The 20,975-nt window shown below is 38.9% G+C and overlaps 1 protein-coding gene across 1 annotated transcript in view; it reads left to right on the top strand.

Annotated features, from left to right (window-relative positions):
- Positions 1-20,975, top strand: part of ULK4 (unc-51 like kinase 4) — a 675,609-nt gene that overhangs the window by 218,703 nt on the left and 435,931 nt on the right. Inside the window, exons 23-25 of the mRNA XM_036759487.1 lie at positions 14,830-14,963; positions 16,737-16,858; positions 17,054-17,110. Coding sequence (XP_036615382.1) covers positions 14,830-14,963; positions 16,737-16,858; positions 17,054-17,110 — 313 coding nt within the window. The remainder of the gene's footprint in view (positions 1-14,829; positions 14,964-16,736; positions 16,859-17,053; positions 17,111-20,975) is intronic.

Below are 20,975 nucleotides of genomic sequence, written 5' to 3'. Positions count from 1 at the left end.
TTAGGTTACATTTTGCCACGTTCTGCCCAGAAATGGCTCAGAAAAGGTTTTTGTACAGTGTTGAATTCAAGTTAAAAGTGATCTAGTTTGCAAAAGTGAATGGAAATCATGCTGCTGAACATAAATTTGGTCCTCCTCCAACTGAGAAAACAATCCAAGACTGGCTACGGGAAGAAGAAACCCTACTGAAAACACCATGGCAGAAGAAGGCCATGAGAGGCAAGTCAGCAAAATGGCCTGATTTAGAGAGGGAATTGAAGATATGGATTGAAAAGCAAAGGGCAGTTGGAATTCCTGTGTCCACAAAGATGGTTCAGCATGAGGCAAGAATTGCCGATGAAAAAGAAGTTATTGATTTCCAAGGAGGACACAAGTGGTGCTTCAAGTTCATGAAACGGAATGGACTAAGCATGTGTATATGCACCAGACTGGCCCAAAAGATGCTTGAAAGCTATGAGCAGAAAGTCCTTGAATTTCATCATATTATTGTATGAATTTTATGATGAATAAAACTTGAGTTCAATAACTTTATGTAACACATTTCTTTTCATATTTCGGGCCCCAAAATTGAAGTGCGTCTTATACATGGCGTCTTATACATGGGGAAATATGGTAATAGGTGTTTAATAAATGCATAGTGATTTATTGGAAATAAACACATATCTAACCATTAGTTACTCTTCTTTGGAGTCAGTACCAGTTCCAGATCTACATAAGTGAATTTATTATCTCTCCATTTGTCTACAAAGGTAGCACAAGAGATTTTTGCAAGTTCTTGGCTGACATCTCAGTAAACGGTAACTAAGCTACCAGTCTAGTAAACCTGCCAAAAAAAGAGAAATGAGGTTAGTTTGGCATGCTCTGTTCTTAATTAAGTGATGTTGGCTCATTCAATACTATGTCCCATCTCCAAAAAGTCCAGGATATTTTGTGCTAGACTAACAGCAGCATGGTGTAGAGAGCTGACCTCAGAGTCAGGAAGACCTTGGGTCCCACCAGTGTCACCACCTCTCCATGATCGCCCCCTGCCCCAGCAACTTGATAACACTATGAATTGCGGATCTTCGCTGATAGAGGGTGTTTCCTCACTGGGAGTTCAGTGTACCAATGATAGCAAAGATCTGTTCCAAAAAGAAGGTCCCTTCCATCCATTAATACTATTTTGTGAAGTCAGTCATCTGGGAAATGCCATAAGAATGTGCACTGTGAAAGGAGCAGCAGATGGGATTTCTGAGCCCCTGCCAGTGGTACTGGAAAGGCTGTAGAGAATGGCAGGGGTTATCACTGGGCTGATTTTCAGAAAAATAGGAGAGAATGGGGCCCACAAAACTGTAGGCCAGTTAGTTTGACTTTTGTTTGTAGGAAAAAGTCTCATATGGGCTGTTTAAGAGATGATGGGTGAACATGAATCCAAGTGGTGATTACCAAGAACCTTTGTGGCATCACTGAAAATAGGTAATGCTGAGCCTTTCTCTTTTGACAAGGTTTCTAAATTGTATCAGCAGAATGCTGTTGCTATAGTTTGATTAGATTTTTTTTATATTTATTTTTTAAATTTATTTAATATATTTAGTTTTCAGCATTGATTTTCACAAGAGTTTGAATTACAAATTTTCTCCCCATTTCTACCCTCCCCCCTACTCCAAGATGGTGTATATTCTGGTTGCCCTGTTCCCCAGTCATATCTCCCTTCTGTCACCCCACTCCCCTCAAATCCCCCTTTCCCTTCCTTTCTTGTAGGGCAAGATAAATTTCTATGCCCCATTGCCTGTGTATCTTATTTCTTAGTTGCATGCAAAAACTTTTTTTTTGTTTGTTTTTGAACATCTGTTTTTAAAACTTTGAGTTCCAAATTCTCTCCCTTCTTCCCTCCCCACCCACCCTCCCTAAGAAGGCAAGCAATTCAACATAGGCCACATGTGTATCGTTATGTAAAACCCTCCCACAATACTCATGTTGTGAAAGACTAACTATATATCGCTCCTATCCCCCTTTACTGAATTTTCTCCCTTGACCCTGTCCCTTTTTAAAAGGGTTTGTTTTTGATTACCTCCTCCCCCTATCTGCCCTCCCTTCTATCATCCCCCCTTTTTTATCTTCTTGCTCATTCTTTCCTGTGGGGTAAGATACCCAATTGAGTGTGTATGGTATTCCCTCCCCATGTCAAATTCAATGAGAGCAAGATTCACTCATTCCCCCTCACCTGCCCCCTCTTCCCTTCCTATAGAACTGCTTTTTCTTGCCACTTTTATGAGAGATAATTTGCCCCATTTTATCTCTCCGTTTCTCCCTCTCTCAGTATATTCCTCTGTCATCCCTTAATTTTATTTTATTTTTTTAGATATCACCCCTTCATATTCAACTCACCCTGTGCCCTCTGTCTCTTTCTCTCTCTATATATATACACACACATATATACATACATATATACACATACATACACATAATATACATGTATACATGCGTACACACATATACATATATACACATACCCACATATATATACACACACACATATGTACATACATATATATATATGTGTATATATATATATATGCATATTCCCTTCAGCTACCCTAATACTGAGGTCTCATAAATCATACACATCATCTTTCCAAGTAGGAATTTAAACAAAACAATTCAATTTTAGTAAGTCCCTTGGGATTTCTCTTTCTTGTTTATCTTTTCATGCTTTTCTTGATTCTTGTGTTTGAAAGTCAAATTTTCTATTCAGCTCTGGTCTTTTCACTGAGAAAGCTTGAAAGTCCTCTATTTTATTGAAAATCCATATTTTGCCTTGGAGCATGATACTCAGTTTTGCTGGGTAGGTGATTCTAGGTTTTAATCCTAGCTCCATTGACCTCCTGAATGTCATATTCCAAGCCCTTTGATCTCTTAATGTAGAAGCTGCTAAATCCTGGGTTATTCTGATTGTGTTTCCACAATATTCAAATTGTTTCTTTCTGGCTGCTTGCAGTATTTTCTCCTTGTCCTGGGAGCTCTGAAATTTGGTGACAATATTCCTAGGAGATTTCTTTTTGGGATCTATTTGAGGAGGTGATCGGTGGATTCTTTCAATTTCTATTTTGCCCTGTGGCTCTAGAATATCAGGGCAGTTCTCCTTGATAATTTCTTGAAAGATGATATCTAGGCTCTTTTTTTGATCATGGCTTTCAGGTAGTCCAATAATTTTTAAATTCTCTCTCCTGGATGTATTTTCCAGGTCAGTGGTTTTTACAATGAGATATTTCACATCGTCTTCCATTTTTTCATTCCTTTGGTTCTGTTTTATAATATCTTGATTTCTCATAAAGTCACTAGCTTCCACTTGCTCCAATCTAATTTTTAAGGTAGTATTTTCTTCAGTGGTCTTTTGGACCTCCTTTTCCATTTGGCTAATTCTGCCTTTCAAGGCATTCTTCTCCTCATTGGCTTTTTGGAGCTCTTTTGCCATTTGAGTTAGTCTATTTTTTAAGGTGTTGTTTTCTTCAGTATATTTTTCAGTGTTTTTTTGGGTCTCCTTTAGCAAGTCATTGATTTGTTTTTCATGGTTTTCTCGCATCCTTTTCATTTCTCTTCCCAGTTTTTCCTCTACTTCTCTAACTTACTTTTCCAAATCCTTTTTGAGCTCTTCCATGGCCTGTGACCAGTTCATGTTTTTCTTCGAGGCTTTTGTTGTAGGCTCTTTGACTTTGTTGGTTTCTTCTGGCTGTATGCTTTGGTCTTCTTTGTCACCAAAGAAAGATTCCAGAGTGTGAGACTGAATCTGGGTGTGTTTTCGCTGCCTGGACATGTTCCTAGCCAAGTTACTTAACCCTTGAGTTTTTCAGTGGGGTATGACTGCTTGTAGACTAAAGAGTTCTATGTTCCAAGCCTGGGGGGATGTGCCAGCTCTACCACATCAGCACTCCTCCTTCCCCAAGAACCCCCAACCCGGACTGGACGTAGATCTTCAGCAGGCTGTGCACTACTGCTCTGATCCGCCACTTAATTCCTCCCACCAGGTGGGCCTGGGGCCAGAAGCAACTGCAGCTATAGTTCTGTAGCTGCCCTACCTCCGTTGCCCCCAGGGCAGTGGCTGAACTGCAAACTCCCTGTCCCCAGCAGCTTTTCCCACTAACCTTCTCTGTTGTCTTTGGTGTTCGTGGGTTGAGAAGTCTGGTAACTGCCACAGCTCACTGATTCAGGGCACTAGGGCATGCTCCACCCGGCTCCTGGTCTGGTTGGTCCGCATGGCCCACGCTGGGCTCCTCTCCACTCCTGCTCCCAACTCCGTGCAGGATAGACCCCACCCAGAGACCATTCAGGCTGTCCTGGGCTAGTGCCCTGCTTCCCTCTGCTATTTTCTGGGTTCTGCAGTTCTTCTCTGTTGTCTTTGGTGTTTGTGAGTTGAGAAGTCTGGCAACTGCCACAGCTCACCAATTCAGGGTGCCAGGGCCCGGTCCGCCCGGCTCCTGGTCTGGTTGGTCTGCATGGCCCATGCTCGGCTCTGCTCCGCTCCTGCTCCCAGTTCCGTGCAGGATAGACCTTACCCATAGACCGTCCAGGGTGTCCTGGGCTGGAGCCCTGCTTCTCTCTGCTACCTTGTGGGTTCTGCAGTTCTAGAATTGGTTCAGAGCCATTTTTTATAGATTTTTGGAGGGACTTGGCGGGGAGCTCACACTAGTCCCTGCTTTCCAGCTGCCATCTTGGCTCGGCCCCCCCTGTTTCCTCTCTTGTAAAGAGAGGTGATTGGACTAGATACTTGGTGAGGACTCTGTGGGCTCTAGATGTCTAATGCTGTGATATTATGGAAAGTTATTCACCTTGGAAAATAAGAGGCTGAGTTCCTGCCGGGTTGATGGAAGCAGTATTCACACAAAGTGGTAGAATCTAGAAACAGGAAACATATGTCCATGGATGGGCTGCTTTCATTTTTGGAGATACTGTCAAGGACACATAGTACAAAAGTGTTTTGCTGTGAAAATGTCTAACTGGATCCAGGACCAGACTGAACTCTTGCAATATTTTCCTCCAAACAACTTTAAAAATATACCTCAAAGCAAATTTTGGATTGGCAGAGCCAACAAAAGTTGAGAGAGACATTTTTCCAGCCTGAGACAACTTAGGAGGTCCACCGGAGCGGTCTGTAGCACTGGGGTGGGCAGAGGCTCAAGGGATGGCTGGAGCACCATTGGTGGGTCTTGGAGGTGGCCACAAAGACAGCAGCAGCAACAGCAGCAGCAGTGGCGGCAGCTTTGAGAGCTCTCAGCTCAGAGATGGTAAGGGAGGTTAGAAGGAGATTACAGGGGACCTTTTGGTGGCAACTCCATTCCCCATAAACAGTTCTGAGTCACAGTTCCAGGGCAGAGAGGAGCATTTGTGATCTGTCACAAGGAAGCAACGGCCTTGGTCACAGGTACAGGGTCAAGAGGAGTACTAGCACTTGCGGCTGCTGGAAAGCGGGGGATGCCAAGGGGGTGGGCGTGGGGATGATAAGGGGGAGGGTAGATAAGGGGAAGCCATGGCCAGAAGCAAGACAGACTTTTGAGGAGGGACAGAATAAAAAGAGAGATAGCTAAATAGAAAAATGAGATGAAGGGAAATGCACAGTTAGTGATCATCTCTGTGAGTGTGAGTGGGATGATTTAATCCATACAACAGAAGCAGAAAGCAGAATGGATTGGAAACAAGGATCCAACAATATGTTGTGTACAAGAGACACATTTGGGACAGAAAGACACACACAAACTTGAAATGAAGGATGAGAGCAGCGTCTATTATGCTTTAGCAGGGGTGGCAATCATGATCTCAGAGAAAGCAAAAACAAAATTAGACTTAATGGAAAGAGATATTCAGGGAAACTACATTTCACTGAAAGGTATCCTAGATGGTGGAGTAATATAAAAAATTTTACAGCAAGTTTCTTTGATAAGGGCCTCATTGCTCAAATATATAGGGAACTGAGTCAAATGTCTGAAAAATAGAGCCATTCCTTAGTGGATTAATGATCAAAGGATATGAGTAGGCAGTTTTTAAAAGAAGAAATTAAAACTATCTATAGCCATATGAAAAAATGCTTTAAATCACTATTGATTGGAGAAAGGCAAATTAAAACAACTCTGTGGTACCACCTTACACCTATCAGAAATGGCAAAAGCTGGAGAGGATTAGGATAAATGGGTACATTAATGAATTGTTGGTGGGTTAGTGAAGTGGTACAACCATTCTGGATAACAATCTGGAATATGCTCAAAGGGCTATATATAAAACTGTGCATACGCTGTGACCCAGCAATACCACAACTAGGTCTGTATCCCAAAGACAAAGGAAAAGGACCTATTTGTACAAAAATATTTGTAGCAGCTCTTTCTGTGGTGGCAAAGAATTGGAAATTGAAGAGATGCCCATCAGTTGTGGAATGGCAGAACAAGTTGTGGCATATGATTGTGATGGAATACTATTGTGCTGTAGGACAAGATGAGGGGGGTGGTTTCAGAAAAAAAACATGACAAGACCTATATGAACTGATGGAAAGTGAAGTGAGAAGAACCAGGAGATCATTGTGCATAGTAGCAGCAAGGTCGCAGCGATGATCAGCTGTGAAAGACTTGGCTACTCAGATCAATACAATAATCCCAGACATTTCCAAAGGCCCGTAATGACAAAATGTTGTCCACTTCCAGAGAGGGAACTGATAACTGAATGCAAATTGAAGCATAATTTTCTCACTTTTTTGTGATATGGTAATATGAAAATATATTTTGCATAATTTCACATGTATAATTGATATTGCATTGTTTGCCTTCTCAGTGGGTGGGGGAGGTATGGGAAGGTGAGAGAAAATTTAAAAAGAAAAGAGTGCTGAAAAAATAATGAAATTAGAAATATAAATTTTAAAAAAGAAAGAAATTGTTTAACTCTGGTGTAGGGATTTATAAATCAGAAAGGAGAAAGTAACATCTGCTCCATGATCCAGTTTAGACAGCCGCCTCTCTTGTTTCTATCTTAAATTAGAATAATGAATAATTACATTTATAATGGAAATGGATTCATATGTTAATCCGCGAAACACTGGTGTAGGAGACTTATCACAGCATAATGTAGCCTATTTTGTCAGAATTTTTTCTTGCATCTTAATTAGTTTAATTTATTAGAACACCTGTGAAGTATAAGAAGAACTTAGCCAACTTTTGCATTAAAATTAGATTCTTTTCATGCGAAGTTCTGAAGCTTTTAATGTGTCTTGAGCCAGTATGTAGCACAAAAATTTCTCCCTATGTTCAGCTTGCATTTTGCTGCTGATACGGGCGTTTTCTGAAATGCATTAATGTAATTTATTACTACAGCTTGTAGTTTTGGCTGCTGTACTTCATAGTCTAATTGGTACTTTTTTCGCCAGTAAAAACTGCAAATCACAATAACATATACTAGCTAAATGGATACTTGAACCTATTCAGAATGTTACAACATTATAAAATTTTTAAATCATATTTTGGGAAGAGTCAGCCTGTAATGAGACTGAATCCTAGGCAAACCAGAGGTTAGTGTCCTAAAGGGTTCTATTAATAGTCCGTCTTCTCAGGACATCTTCTTCCTAATGAGCAACTCATGCCAACTAACATTTTATTTTTTTTGAGCTAAGTAGATGGACCAGACTTCCTGAAAGTGCATCTCACCTTGTCCACATAATAACTGGGTCTTGTAGTTGAAAGGAAACATGTCTGGAAATCGAGATGGATACTTCTCTGGGGAGGGTGTTAGCATCTGAAGCCTATTTCTCCCATTGAAGACTGAAACATTTCTCTTCAAGTAAAATCACTTGCATAAAAATGTCACTGCCCACACTGCGTTGTATTCCCACGAGTCCTTGTCTGACAGGTGTCCACCGAAGGCTAAGTGGCTTCCCTCCAGCTTCCTCAATAGGATTTCAAATTCCCAGTTCTCTGATCCTGGTGGTCCAGGAGTGAAGCAGGATTGGGTTTTGTGCCTGGGATTCTGTAAGCTGCTGCCTCCCCTCCTCCACCCCCTGCCCAACATGTGGCCGCAGTAGGAGAGCCTGTGGCTTAGAAAAGTCTTATGAGTAGAAATTGTGAGCCTTCCCTCTCAAAGAGACCATGGGCTCTTAAAACTTCCATTACTTTAGGTAGTCAATTTAATTTAATTTGATTTAACAGACACTTATAATGTACAAATTATATGTAAGGTACTTTATTAGCATTGGCAGAAACACAAAGAAAGATAAGAACACCTGTCTTCAAGGCACTTGCAGTCTATTATGGGAAAGGCAAAGCAGGAAGAAAGACAAGAATTCTGAATAAATTATTCTGGAACTAGAGCAAGAACTTTTGGGGAGAGATACAGGTAAGTGTTAGGATTACTTCCTGGTGTCCCACAGAAGAGCCCCAAGCCCCTTGGGTTTTGAGGGATCTCAGAGACACATGCTCATTCTGAGCATGGGAGATACTATGGACAAAGGCAAGTATATGGTGCACAGTTGGACAGTGGTGGTGCAGGGTACAATATTAGACTTGGAGTCAGGAAGACCCAAGGTCAAATCCTGCCTCAGACAATTCCTAGCTGTGTAACTTCTCTGTGCCTGAGTTACCTCATCTGTAAAATTGGGGGAAAAATTGCATTTACTCCCTAGGGTTGTTGTAAGCATCCAGTTAGATGCCATATGTGCAATGCTTTGTGAACCTTAAAGCACTAGATAAATGTTAGCTATTATTGTTATTTATTAAAGGCCTACTGTATTACCAGGCCTGGTGCAAGGCCCTAGGGCTACAAATGCAATGAATGAAACAACCTCTGCTCTCCAGGAGCTACATAAGACAACAATAATATACACAATAAATATAAAGAAAGTAATTAACAGATGGCTAAATGCAAGGTAATTTTAAACGGATGGTCCCTGAAGCTAGAGGTGTGCTTGAGCTGGGCTGTGAGTGAAGAGAAGGGTTCTGTGAGGCAGAGGTGAGGAGGGAGGGCATGCCAGGCGTGGGGCACAGCCCACTCAGAGGCATGGCAGTGGGATAGGTGGAGGGTGGGGGCTTAGGAAGAGATCTAAGGCCAGTTTGGCTGGATGGGGGAGGCATGGACAGTGAGGCTGGAAAGATATATTGGTGCCAGGTGGTGAAGGGCTTTCAAAACTAAACAGAGGAATTTATCTTTGATCTTAGAGGCCATAGGGAGCAACTGGTGTTGATTGAGTAGGGGAGTGACATGGTCAGATGTGCACCTAAGGGAAATCACTTGGGCCGTAAGCAGCATGGATGATAGACTGGAATGGGAGAGGCTGGAGGCAGAGATATTAATTAGGGGATCCTTCCAGTAATCTAGGTCAAAGATGATGAGGGCCTAAGCTCAGGTGGCAGGTGTGTGAATTCATAGACTCCTAGAATCTCATCATTGGAAGGACCCTTTGAAGCCTTCTACTTGAACCATGCTTGAATAGGAATCCCCTCTACAACAGTTATTAAGCTAGTCTTTTTTTTTAAACTTATAATCACAGTGAGGACTCAAATATTAAAAAAAATTTGTTGTAAAAACTTCATCAACCTTAAAAAATGGTATTCTGTAAGCCTTGAAGCATATTGATCACAAGTGTTTGAAATTAGTTTTCTTCTCCACTTGATCCACCTAGAATGTTGGGAAAAGGTTAAGTCATCTCTAAGTATGTTCTAAGAAATTGGGGGGACTTCTACTCATGTTTATTTTATCCAGGTGTATAGATTTAGGGGTTGAAAGAGACACATAAGAACATCCAGAGAAGCCTCATTAGTTACAGCTATTAGAGTATTTTCCAGTTGAGAGGTATGCTTGTCACTTATTCTCATAGAGGAATCTAACTCATTCCCTGACTCTTTCATCTGGTCCATTGAAACCTCCAGTCCATGACGGTGTTATACAATGTGGAATCACTTAAGTTTCTTCTAAAGTATTATTTTAAAGGTATTCATTGTTTCTGTAGATTTCCCACTATTTCGTTTACTGGCAGTTAGCTCACTTGAATCTCCTAATAATAGATTCCTTTAAGTCTCATTTTGATGTAACTTCCAGGAATTTCAGTTTGGGACTTGAAAATTTAATTTTGGATTTATGTGATATTTTAACTGCATTTCACCAGGAAATATAAAAAGAAAAGCTTTAAGCCAAAAGTGTTCAGTTCCTGAGGAAAAATAACTGGTTTTTCACCCCCCTTTTTTCTTTCGGATTTTAAGGTAACTTGATCAGACAGGTCCAAACCTTTCGATCCTTCCGCTTTTCAAAATTTCATTAAAAAGTTGTTAGTCACTCGTTTATTGCTTGGTACTTGGAATTGTTTTGGGGGAAAGATTTATTATTAGACCTGTTAGCAAACATTTGGATGACTTTCAGTCAGTAGAAGACTGACTAGATTTCCTTGCTAGTCTTTACAGAATGTTAATATTTTTTCAGAGTTAGAATCATTGGCTCATAGAGTATAGATTTAGAAGTGGGAAGGAGCATGGGAGCCATTGAGTCCCACATCCTTATTAGATAGCGGGAGTGGCTGAGACCCTGCAGCTAGTAAGTGTTTGAGGCGAAATTCAGACTCGGGTCTTATGGGTGGCACATACTGTTTCATTCATTGCTTGACTATGAATAACAGTAATAAAAATAATGCTGATGTTTAGCATTTCTGTAACACTTTTAGGTTTGCATAGACCTTCAAATATATCATCTCATTTGATCCTCAACACAGCCTTGTGAGGCAGGTGCCATTTTACAGATGAAAAAACTGAGGCTGGCAGGTTATATGATTTGCCCTAAGCTAAGTGTCTAATGCAGGATTTGTACTTGGCTCTTCCTGACTTCGAGTTTGTATGCAATGCCTAGAAATCCCAAAGATACCCTTAAAATATGCTTTTGTTTTAGGTTATGAGGTCAGGGACTGGGTTAAGCTCACTCAGAAAGTGCTTAATACAGTATCATGTGCTCGTAGATTCTTTACAGGCATTATCTGGTCATTAAAATGGTAAGTGTCATCCTAAACAGCCTATGATGAAGTTGGAATTCTGTGAAATATTTTTTTACTGTACTGCCTTGTATATCTGTGTTGTTTTGGAAGCTCATTCCCTCTGTTAGGTTATTTGAATTCCGGCAAACTGATTACTTCAAGTGAACCAAATAATACACGACTAATTAGAAAGTAACATCTTATCCACTAAACGCAAGTCATTTAATGACTTCTCATCATTAGGAGCAATGTTTTTAAATTGAAATATTTTTCAGGCCTATCTTTCGTTCCTTTGGATTCAGGTAGAATTTTAAAAATAGAAAGGAGAAGTCAGTCTGGATTTCCTGTGACCCTCTAGTGATTTGTATGAAGGTATCTTATGGCAAGAATTCTGTTTTCCTAGGGACACAAAGGTCAAGATCAGTGAATGACCAAGGCTTTGTTCTGTGCCAGGCTCCAGTCTAAGCCACAGAAGACCCACAGAGTAGCAAAAAGTCTGGTTAAACAGGCAAGATGAGGAAGAGGTGCAAATGCAGCAAAGCAAATTTTAACAATCTTGTTGGGATGAAACATATTATCAGATTATGGCTCTGGAGAGGTATAGTTTATTCAAAAGAACCTTGGTAAAAGTGAGATGGGAAATGGATGATATTGTTCACTAAGAAGTATTTATGTGAGAAAATTCTGGAATCAGAGAGGAGAGCATGATGTCACACATTTGGGGGCATAGACAGCAGCGTTATGACTACAGGACTAGACTATGGACCATCTGGGCAGAATAAAATAGATGAGGAGTTTGTGAGACAGATCATAAGCCTGGTACAGAAGTGTGATATGCTAGTGAAAATGGGTTTGTATTACCTGGATAGTGGCTAGAATTCCCCTGTCAGAAGCACAGTGGCCAACAATTTTGTGATTTGTGTTAATGATAATTTCTTCCTTCCTTCAAAGGGTGGAGGAACAAAATAGGAAATTCTGTTTTGGAGACAAGCTGTAAAGGTAGAAATAATGGTGATCTGGTGAATTAGAAAATGGGAGCGATGTTGTGAATTGGAGAAGGGTAAATGTCCAGTTTAAAAAAAAATTGTGGGGAAGGGAGAAATTGGAATCTGCAAAGCGTAGGCCATAGAGCTTGACTTTGATTCCTGGCAGAATTCTAGGACACATGAATGGAGGGAGGCTTAGTTTGCATCTAGAAAGAAAAATAGTCTCACCAAGAGCCAACACGGGTTCATCAAGAACGGGCCATTTCAGCATATCCTTTTGTACTTTTTTTACAGGGCTATTACACTGACAAATCAGAGGCATTATATAATTTTTCTGCCTGACCTTTATATGTTTAAGAAGCGCTTCACACATTGTTAAATGTCATCCTCACAACAAACCTGTGAGAGTGGTGTTGTGATTGTCTCCATTTCATTTGATGAATCCATTGAGTCCCAGATTAAGACACTTGTCCAGGGTCACACAGCTAGTCATCATCAGAGACAGGATTTGAACCCTGGTCCTTCCAGCTCTAAATCCAGGGCTCTTTCTATTATGTCATGCTCTCACGTTGTTTTCTTAAATTAGGTATTTGACAAAATGTTTCATTCTATTCTTATATAAAAATTGTGGGGGCAGCTAGGTGGTACAGTGAGTAGAGCACCGGCCCTGGAGTCAGGAGGACCTGAGTTCAAATCCGACCTCAGACACTTGACACACATACTAGCTATGTGACCTCGGGCAAGTCACTTAACCCCAATTACCCTGCCAAAAACAAAAACAAAAAAAATTTGCGAGGTGTGAGCTAGAGGTCAATAAATATTTTTTAAGTACTTACCTGTATACCTGGCCATGTGCTAAGTGCTATTTGATAGTATATTTGGATGAATTTAGACCTGGTTAAATGCCTGAGGCCAAAGAGTACTCACCATTGGTTCAATGTCAGTTAGGATGGATGTTTTCATTGGAGGGCCCCAGGGATCTGTGCTTGACCCTGTGCTGTTTAATATTTGTTTTCAGCGACTTAGTTTTAGGTGTAGACATCACAGGCATCACATTTTCAGACTGGGATACCTGGACTACTGGATGACAAAGTCAGGATTCTGTATGGTCATGAGAGCTTAAAATTTAATAGAGATAAATGTGAAGGCTTACATTTGGGTTTTAAAAATCAGCCTTGCAGGTACAAGGTGGGGAGAGGCATGGTCATGTGGCAGTTTGTCTGATAAAGATCCTGGGGTTTTAGTAGACTGCAAGCTCAGTGTATCTCAGTAATATAACTGGCTTCCAAAAACACTACTGTGATCTTAGGTTGCTTAAGAGAGGCTTAGCTTCCAGGAGGACGGAGGTCTTAAGGCAGAGGCTTAGGTGACCACTTGTTAGTTATAATGATAGAGGAGTCTTTTTTAGGAATGCATTGGGCTGGAGGGGACAGCTACGTGGTGCGGTAGATAGAGCACTGGGCCTGGAGTTAGGAAGACTCATCCTCATGAGTTCAAATCCAGCCTCAGATACTTACTAGCTGTGTGACCCTGGGTAAGTCACTTAGCCCCATTTGCCTTCGTTTCCTCATCTGTAAAGTGGACTAAAGAAGAAAATGGCAAACCACTCCAGTATCTTTGCCAAGAAAACCCCAAATGGGGTCATGAAGAGTCAGACACAACTGAAACAACTGAATACCAACAAAAATTGGCTATTGAGATAATTTCCAACAATGATACTGTGATCTGTTACTAAAAGACTTGTTTTCCCCTATACCAGTCACATGGACTCTCGTCTAAAAGGAATCACACAGACTCACAAAAGAGGGGGTTTATCAAATAATGTATATGCAGCTGTGTTTCTTTGCTTTTGTATATTGTGTATCTGATCTGTTCTACCGATGTCTCTCTCTGTCTCTCTCTGTCTCTGTCTCTTTACCAGCACTAAGCTGTTTTGATGGTGACCACTTGGTTAGACCCAGATTCCTTTCCTTACAACTTTTTTTTTATTATTATGACCCTAGAGATTCTTGATCTTTTTTTTTACCTCTATGTGATTTTTTTTTCATTTTTTTCTACCTCTATAAAATATTCTTTTGGAAGTTTGGTTGACATAACACTGAATAAGTAAATTAATTAAATAGTATCATCATTTTTGTTGTATCGGCTCAACCTCCTCATAAGCAATTAATGTTTTTCCACTTGGTACCTTTATTAAGCATCGATATGTTTATACAAATGAAATTCTTCTCTAATAGTTCTCCATTTTCCAAATTTATAATTATACCAGATGTATAAAGTATAGAAATATATAAAACTGGTGGATGAGAGCACATTGAGAAATTGAATTGAGGAATTGAAACGTTTGATGGCTGAGGTCAGATAATCTGATGCCAAACTAATGTTTTTTTCCTTGACCAGATTTTATTGAGATGTGTAGTAAAATGAAACAACTAGAATTAGAGTCTAGTGATATATAGGGAAATGTACATGGATTGAGGTCCCAGCCAGACTAACAGCAGAAGGTATAGATCAAGAACACTTTGGACATGAGGTTGAGCTCTGAAACACTAAATCACATGCTGTCCTTTATTTGTTACCTTGTGAACGTATGACTTGTTTGTTTGTTTTTTTAATCGACTGAAGACACTTAAGTCATATGAGATTTTAGTGTAAACTGCTGTTCTGTAATTAATTGATTGAGACATTAAAAGCTTATTTTCTTTTAAAAATAAGTTTTTTATTTTCTAATGTAAAAATGGAAAGCTTACTGTCACCACATCTAAATATGAACTTGATTTTGACTGTGCCTCCTGGAATCGCATGCCTTGGTGGTATTGTCGGAGAGATGCTTTCCATTGTTCTTTCCATGAGAAGTAATCTTTTTCACTTGCTCGTGTGTAGACTGGTGATGTACATTGAAAGAGACAGCAGAAAGGCCACGCCAGGAAAGGAGCAGCAAAGCAGCCATGAGTACCTGTCAAAATGCCTGGATCTTCTCATCTATCACATTGTGCAGGAACTGCCAGGAATTCTGGGTAAATGGAGCCAAGCAGCTGTGACTTGGAGGCTCTTCCTCAATTTCTGCTTTGTCTTACTTTGCCCTTACCTTATGTAGCTTGTAGAAAGTGTGGACTTGCTCCTTATACTGTCTTCATTCCCTATGTGTAGTGACAGAAAACTCCATCTTCCCTTGAACTTGAGAATGAGCTAGCTAAAAATAGTGTTGACCTCCAAACCTATCTTATCAGTTTTAATTTTTCACAAAGAAAATTATTTTTGAGAACTAAGACCAAAGTATTGATTGATTTTTATCCCAATGCTTAGGCCTGGAACGTAGTCAGTGCTTAGTAAAGGGTTTGTTGACTGACTGAAGGGAAGAGATTCCCAGATGCTCATGGTAGTCATCATAAAATGACAACTTTGGAAGGTGTTTAAAGGGAGAAGGTTGATTTTGGAGCCTTAGAATATGTACAATCTTCTTTTTTTAAATGATATTTTTGCATGACCTTTCTTCCTAACTAATTCTGGGAGGCATTTTTCATCTTCTTGAAATGTTCTACCAGCATGGCATGATGCACTAGAAAGAGCACTGGGCCTTGAGTCAGAAGATCAGGATTTGAAAACCCTTCTGACCTTTGGCCTCTCTGAGCCTGCTTCCTCATCTGTAAAATGGGGATGATAACTATTCTTATATTATCAGTCTCAGTGTGTGTTTGTGACAAAAGAGCCTGATAAACTTTAACATGCCACATCATTGTGAAATATTACTATATTCAAGGATAAGGCAAAAATAGGGGAAAAAAATAGACAAATTTTTTTTAAAAAAGAGTAAAGCAAAGAAACTTGTAATTATCAAGTCCAATTCAATTTACCAAAAATTTAGTAAGTGCTTATTATGAAGTCAGACAATTGGAAGTCTATTATTTTAATTATTCAAAAGCACTTAATTTTAAAAAATAAGATGCTATTAATTCATCAGAATTGTGCTTTGTCATTGTTCTGTGCCAGTTATTAGAAACTACGTTAACAATTTTACAGATGTACGTATTTTTGACAATTTACTTTTTTATTAGCTAAATCTATTCTGCTCCCATGCTTTTCCAGCAGATGTAGCTATAAACCAGAAATACTAAACATTTAAAATTAGTTATAGTAGTTTATATTAAAATATTCTTATGCTGGGAAACTCAGGCTATTGAGTCATGTTGATGAAAATGTCTTCCCCATACTTCTTTCCTTCTTCCCCTACGTTCTTAGGACATTTGGAGATTTCTTACCTTCTTATTGAGAAAATTCTTATTGATGATAATGATAAAAATGTTGATATAGTCTTTATTTTGCTGCATAACTTTTCCTTGAATGTAAATTAAAGGACAAAATTTTGCTTGTTGGATACTAATTTTAATTTCTACAGAAAACAGTGGTACCTAAGGGTTAACTCCTTATTACATACCTAACCCAACCTCAGTGTCTGATAAAGGACTCCTTTTCCATGTAAAGAATTATTTCAGGACTCAGTGAGACATTTCCTGTGTAAAGAATTATTTTAGTACTCATTGTTTTATTCCTGCTGAGGGGTTGGCTAGTATGCCATCATCATAAAATGATTTTTCCATGTTCTGACTCTTTATCATCACCATGGGTCATATCCTACATACTCCTCTCTCCACCTCTGGATATTTTCATGAATATGCTCTTTTCTTCCCACTCTCCCCGCCCCAGTCCCTCAATGAGACTAAATTAATGGTCCATTAGAGCTGCATGTGGGTAGAACCTTGAGTTTGTGGTGTTCCTGTCATGATTTGCAGGTGACGTTCTCAGTGCGTTGGCTAATGTTTCTGGACGTAAACATCCATCCACGGTACAGGTTAAGCAGCTGAAGATCTGTCTTCCCATGATGCCTGTAGTCCTTCACCTTGTGACCTCACAGGTAGTATTCACTTTTACGAACAAAAATGTGGAACCCAAACTTTGACTCACTTATCTTTCAGTTGACTATATGCATTGCTTTTGTGATAGAACTACGAAAGTCAACTCAAACAAAATTTTCAATTTTTATACATTACTTGAAATGAAATTTTCCATATGCTTAAGTGTTCAGTCTCCCCATCCTCTCCTCCTCCAGGTATTCCGCCCTCAAGTTGTAACTGAGGAGTTTCTTTTCAGTTGTGGGACTTTGCTTGTAAGTAACGCTTTTGATTTTTTCAAGTTTGTATATGGTGTCTCTGCTGTCTCTGGGATTGTGTGTCAATGGGGTAATTTAAAAATCCAAGTGGTATTCAATTTTCTCCAGGGAAGTGACCTTTTTTTTTAATCCCTTGGCTGTAATAAAATTTGACATTTGGAAGAAAATGAATTCCTTTCCAATAATGTATTTGTTCAGTCGACAGCCACAAATAGGGTGAACTTCTCCATAGAAACATGGTTACAGATTGTGATATTAAATATCATGAGGAATCCTAAAATGACAAAATGGCTGAAAACAGAATTTAGAGAATACTTTATAATTCGAGTCTATGCTTTCTTGCATTGTCTAATAATGCATTTTTAACTGTTTAAGTGATCAAGTTTTTAGATTATATGTGCTGATTTTTAAATTTAACCTCGAAATTATGAACAGCGATGCATTGTTTCTCACTTTAGTCCTCAGTTCAGTGGAATATTCCTTTCTGGTTTAAGAGTACACATCTCAGCAATTATGTTATCTTTTTCTCCTTGCCAGTTGCAGTTCCCTTCTTTTGAATTGATGAAATGCTGAGCCATATAACAGAGAAAGCTAAGACGTTTGTCACCTTCAGCATCTTCAATCTTACTTTGATATTAACAATACAGACTTTCAAAAATGCCATGAATCTCTGTATTTAAAATAAGGTAGTAATTTGCCTTTGTATTGTTAGTTAAGGTTGTAAAAAGGATTGTCACTCACAAAAGAGAAGGGCTGTTTTGAGGAGTTATACTTCAGGGAGAGGGAGGATGTTTTGAAGTATAAATGTTCCTTTTAGGTCATTAACTATAAAAAATCGATGTATTCAAGGAATGTCGTTTAAATTATGCTGTATTTTCCAGTTTTTTATAATTGCATTTCTCTAGAGTGCCAAATTAAACTTCTTCGCATATTCATGAAGCTGCAACCTTTTAGAAACTTTCTTATTCCAAATCTCAGGGAGTATCTTTTATTTGTAACTTGGAGATAATTTTGGTGTGGCTGTCGCATAGAAGTCTATCGAATGGTATGAAGACCACTTGTCTACAAATCAGGAAACCTGGATTCTAGTTCTTTACCATCTACCTTTGTCAAATCACTTCACTCTGAAATGCAACTTTTCTGTTAAATGAGAAGTTGGGATTATATCATCTCCAAGGGCTTCCTAGCTCCAACATTCTTGGAATCTGTAATGCCTTTTGCTGCCATGATCTAACCTGGGGACTCGACTGCTGGTGACTTACAGGTGATTCATGTGATTCTTGTCACCCATTTTAGAGGACATTTGGTCTCTTCACCTCATCTTTGAAAAATCTGGAAGGAAAATGTTGGAATGAACCAAAATTTAAATAATGGGATGGCGATAAATGAATGATATATTTGAAATATTTTCATCAAATCTTTGTGTGTTCCCATGTTTTCAAGTTGAGAAAAAGAACTAGGACATTTTTTCCCTATATCTTTATCTGCTGTTGGGCTACTGTAATAAGACTTTCATGGTTGTAACCGTAAAGTATGATATTTTTCATTTTTATAACCATTTGGAACAGGGAATACATATGTGTAATAAGTGGATGCTTGATATTTCTTGTTCCTGTCATTTGTTTGAAGGGGAGGGATTAACTTTACCTTAGGCAAACATAACTTATTTGCTTTTTCTAGTAGTTGGCTTTTTTTTTACATAGTGTATTGTAACAATAATGCTTTTGAATTGGTTTTTCTGGTTTTCTTGTCCACTCCATTCCCATTCCTCTTAAGCCTAGGGGACAGTTGGAGTATGCTATTTTGTTGTTTTTATTCCTGGAAGAAATTTATTTCTTTTTCTCTTTTCTAGAAGACTGAAAAGCAAATTCTTAAAATTCTATCAATTGTAGTAGAAATATCCAGACTAAATATAAAAGAAGTAAATAATTTTAATACCTGGTCAGATATTAGGGTACATTACACCAACTCTGATAAATTGAAAGCATCCTAGCTCATGAGATCATAGAATAGTTATCTTTCTAATTCTTCAACTGCCATTCCTTGTAATATTTTAATATAATAATATAATATATGATATAACATAATGTGCTTTATATTAATCTGTATATGTATGTATATGTGTATACATATATACATACATACATACATACATACATACATACATATGTGTATATATGTATATACAAAGCTAGAATATAAACTCTTCAAAGGCAGGAGTTGTTTTGCCTTTTGCCTTGGTATCCCCTGCACCTATCATAGTGTTTAGCACTAGTAGGTACTAAATTTGTACTTGTTTATTGATTGATTGAGTCCCTAAAAAGTAGATAATTTTTTTTAGTGTAGCAAGCTTGTACCTACTGTGGATACTATATAGAGAAGTATAACAGTAATTTATCACAGTAATTAGGATGTAACCATGAATTTCAAGGGGCGGAGCCAAGATGGCAGAACTCAGCTGAGCTCTCCCAACATTCCCCTCCAAATAACTTTAAAATAATACCTCAAAGTAAATTCTGGAGTGGTAGAACCAACAGAAGGTAGTCTGAGACATTCTTCTAACCCAAGACCACATGGGAGGTCAGAAAGAGAGATCTGTGACATGAGGGAGAAGGCTGGTCCAGAGGCAGTGGTGGGACTAGGTGGTGGTAACAGAAACAGAAGTAGCTTTGGGGGCTCTCAAGCCAGAGACAATAAGTGGACCTGGCAGCTTGTCAGAAAGAGATTACTGAGGCCCCCTGTGTTAGTACTGGATGCAGGACCAGATTGTTTGGCAGCTCCTTTGCCTATACTCACTTCTGGGTCATAGTTCAAGGGCACAGAGGAACACTTTTGGTCAAGAGGGAATGGAAGCCCTGAGGGGCAATGTCACTTCCAGATCAGGGGCCATAGGGAACAATATTATTTCTTCTCCCAAAGGAGGAGGGGCCCCGAAGATTAGTATTGATTACAGTCATAAGAGACAGGGGCCTGGGTAAGGATCAGAGTGAAGATCAAGAGAGCAGTGACTACCCTTATCCCTGGATCACATCACCTTGGAAACACTGAAAACTTCCAAATCCCCAAAAATAGTTTGAAAACAGCAGTGCGAAAAAGCCTAAAATATGAGACACTGCCCCTTGCCTTCCCTTCTCCTCCCAGGAACAGAGCCCAACATTAATGTAAAGTTCTAAATCATGAAATAGGGTGGGAAAATGAGCAAACAACAACAAAAGAACCTGAACATAAAAACCTACTATGGTGGCAGGAAAGATCAAGACATAAACCCAAAAGAAGATAATGAAGTCAAAACAGCTACAAGCAAAGCATCCAAGAAAAAAAAGTGAATTGGACACAAGCCCAATAAGAATTCCTGGAAGAGATTAAGAAAGATTTTCAAAATCAGAGTGGTAGAGGGAAACTTAAAGAAATGGAAGCAAAAAAAAAAAAACCTATGAAAAGACAATTAACAGCTTGGTAAAAAGACAAAAAATATGGAAGAAAATAACACCTTAAGAACCAGAATTGACCAAATGGAAAAAATAGGTACAAAATTTACTGATGAAAATAACTCCTTAAAAAGCAGAATTGGCCAAATAGAAAAAGAGATACAAAAGCTCATTGAAGAAAATGATTCCTTCAAAATTAGAATTGTGCAAATGGAAGCTAATGACTCCATGAGACATCAAGAAACAATAAAACAGAGTCAAAAAAAGAAAAAAAATAGAGGAATATGTGAACTATCTAATTGGAAAAACAACTGATCTAGAAAGCAGATCTAGGAGAGAGAATTTAAAAATTATTGGATTACCTGAAAACTATGATCAAAGAAAGAGCCTAGACATTCTCTTTAGAGAAATTATCAAGGAAAACTACATTGACA

The sequence above is a fragment of the Trichosurus vulpecula genome, chromosome 5, assembly GCF_011100635.1.
Source record: "Trichosurus vulpecula isolate mTriVul1 chromosome 5, mTriVul1.pri, whole genome shotgun sequence".
NCBI classification, from domain to species: domain Eukaryota; kingdom Metazoa; phylum Chordata; class Mammalia; order Diprotodontia; family Phalangeridae; genus Trichosurus; species Trichosurus vulpecula.
The sequence above is the reverse complement of the archived record's forward strand: the minus strand, read 5'-3'. Positions and strand labels throughout refer to the sequence as shown.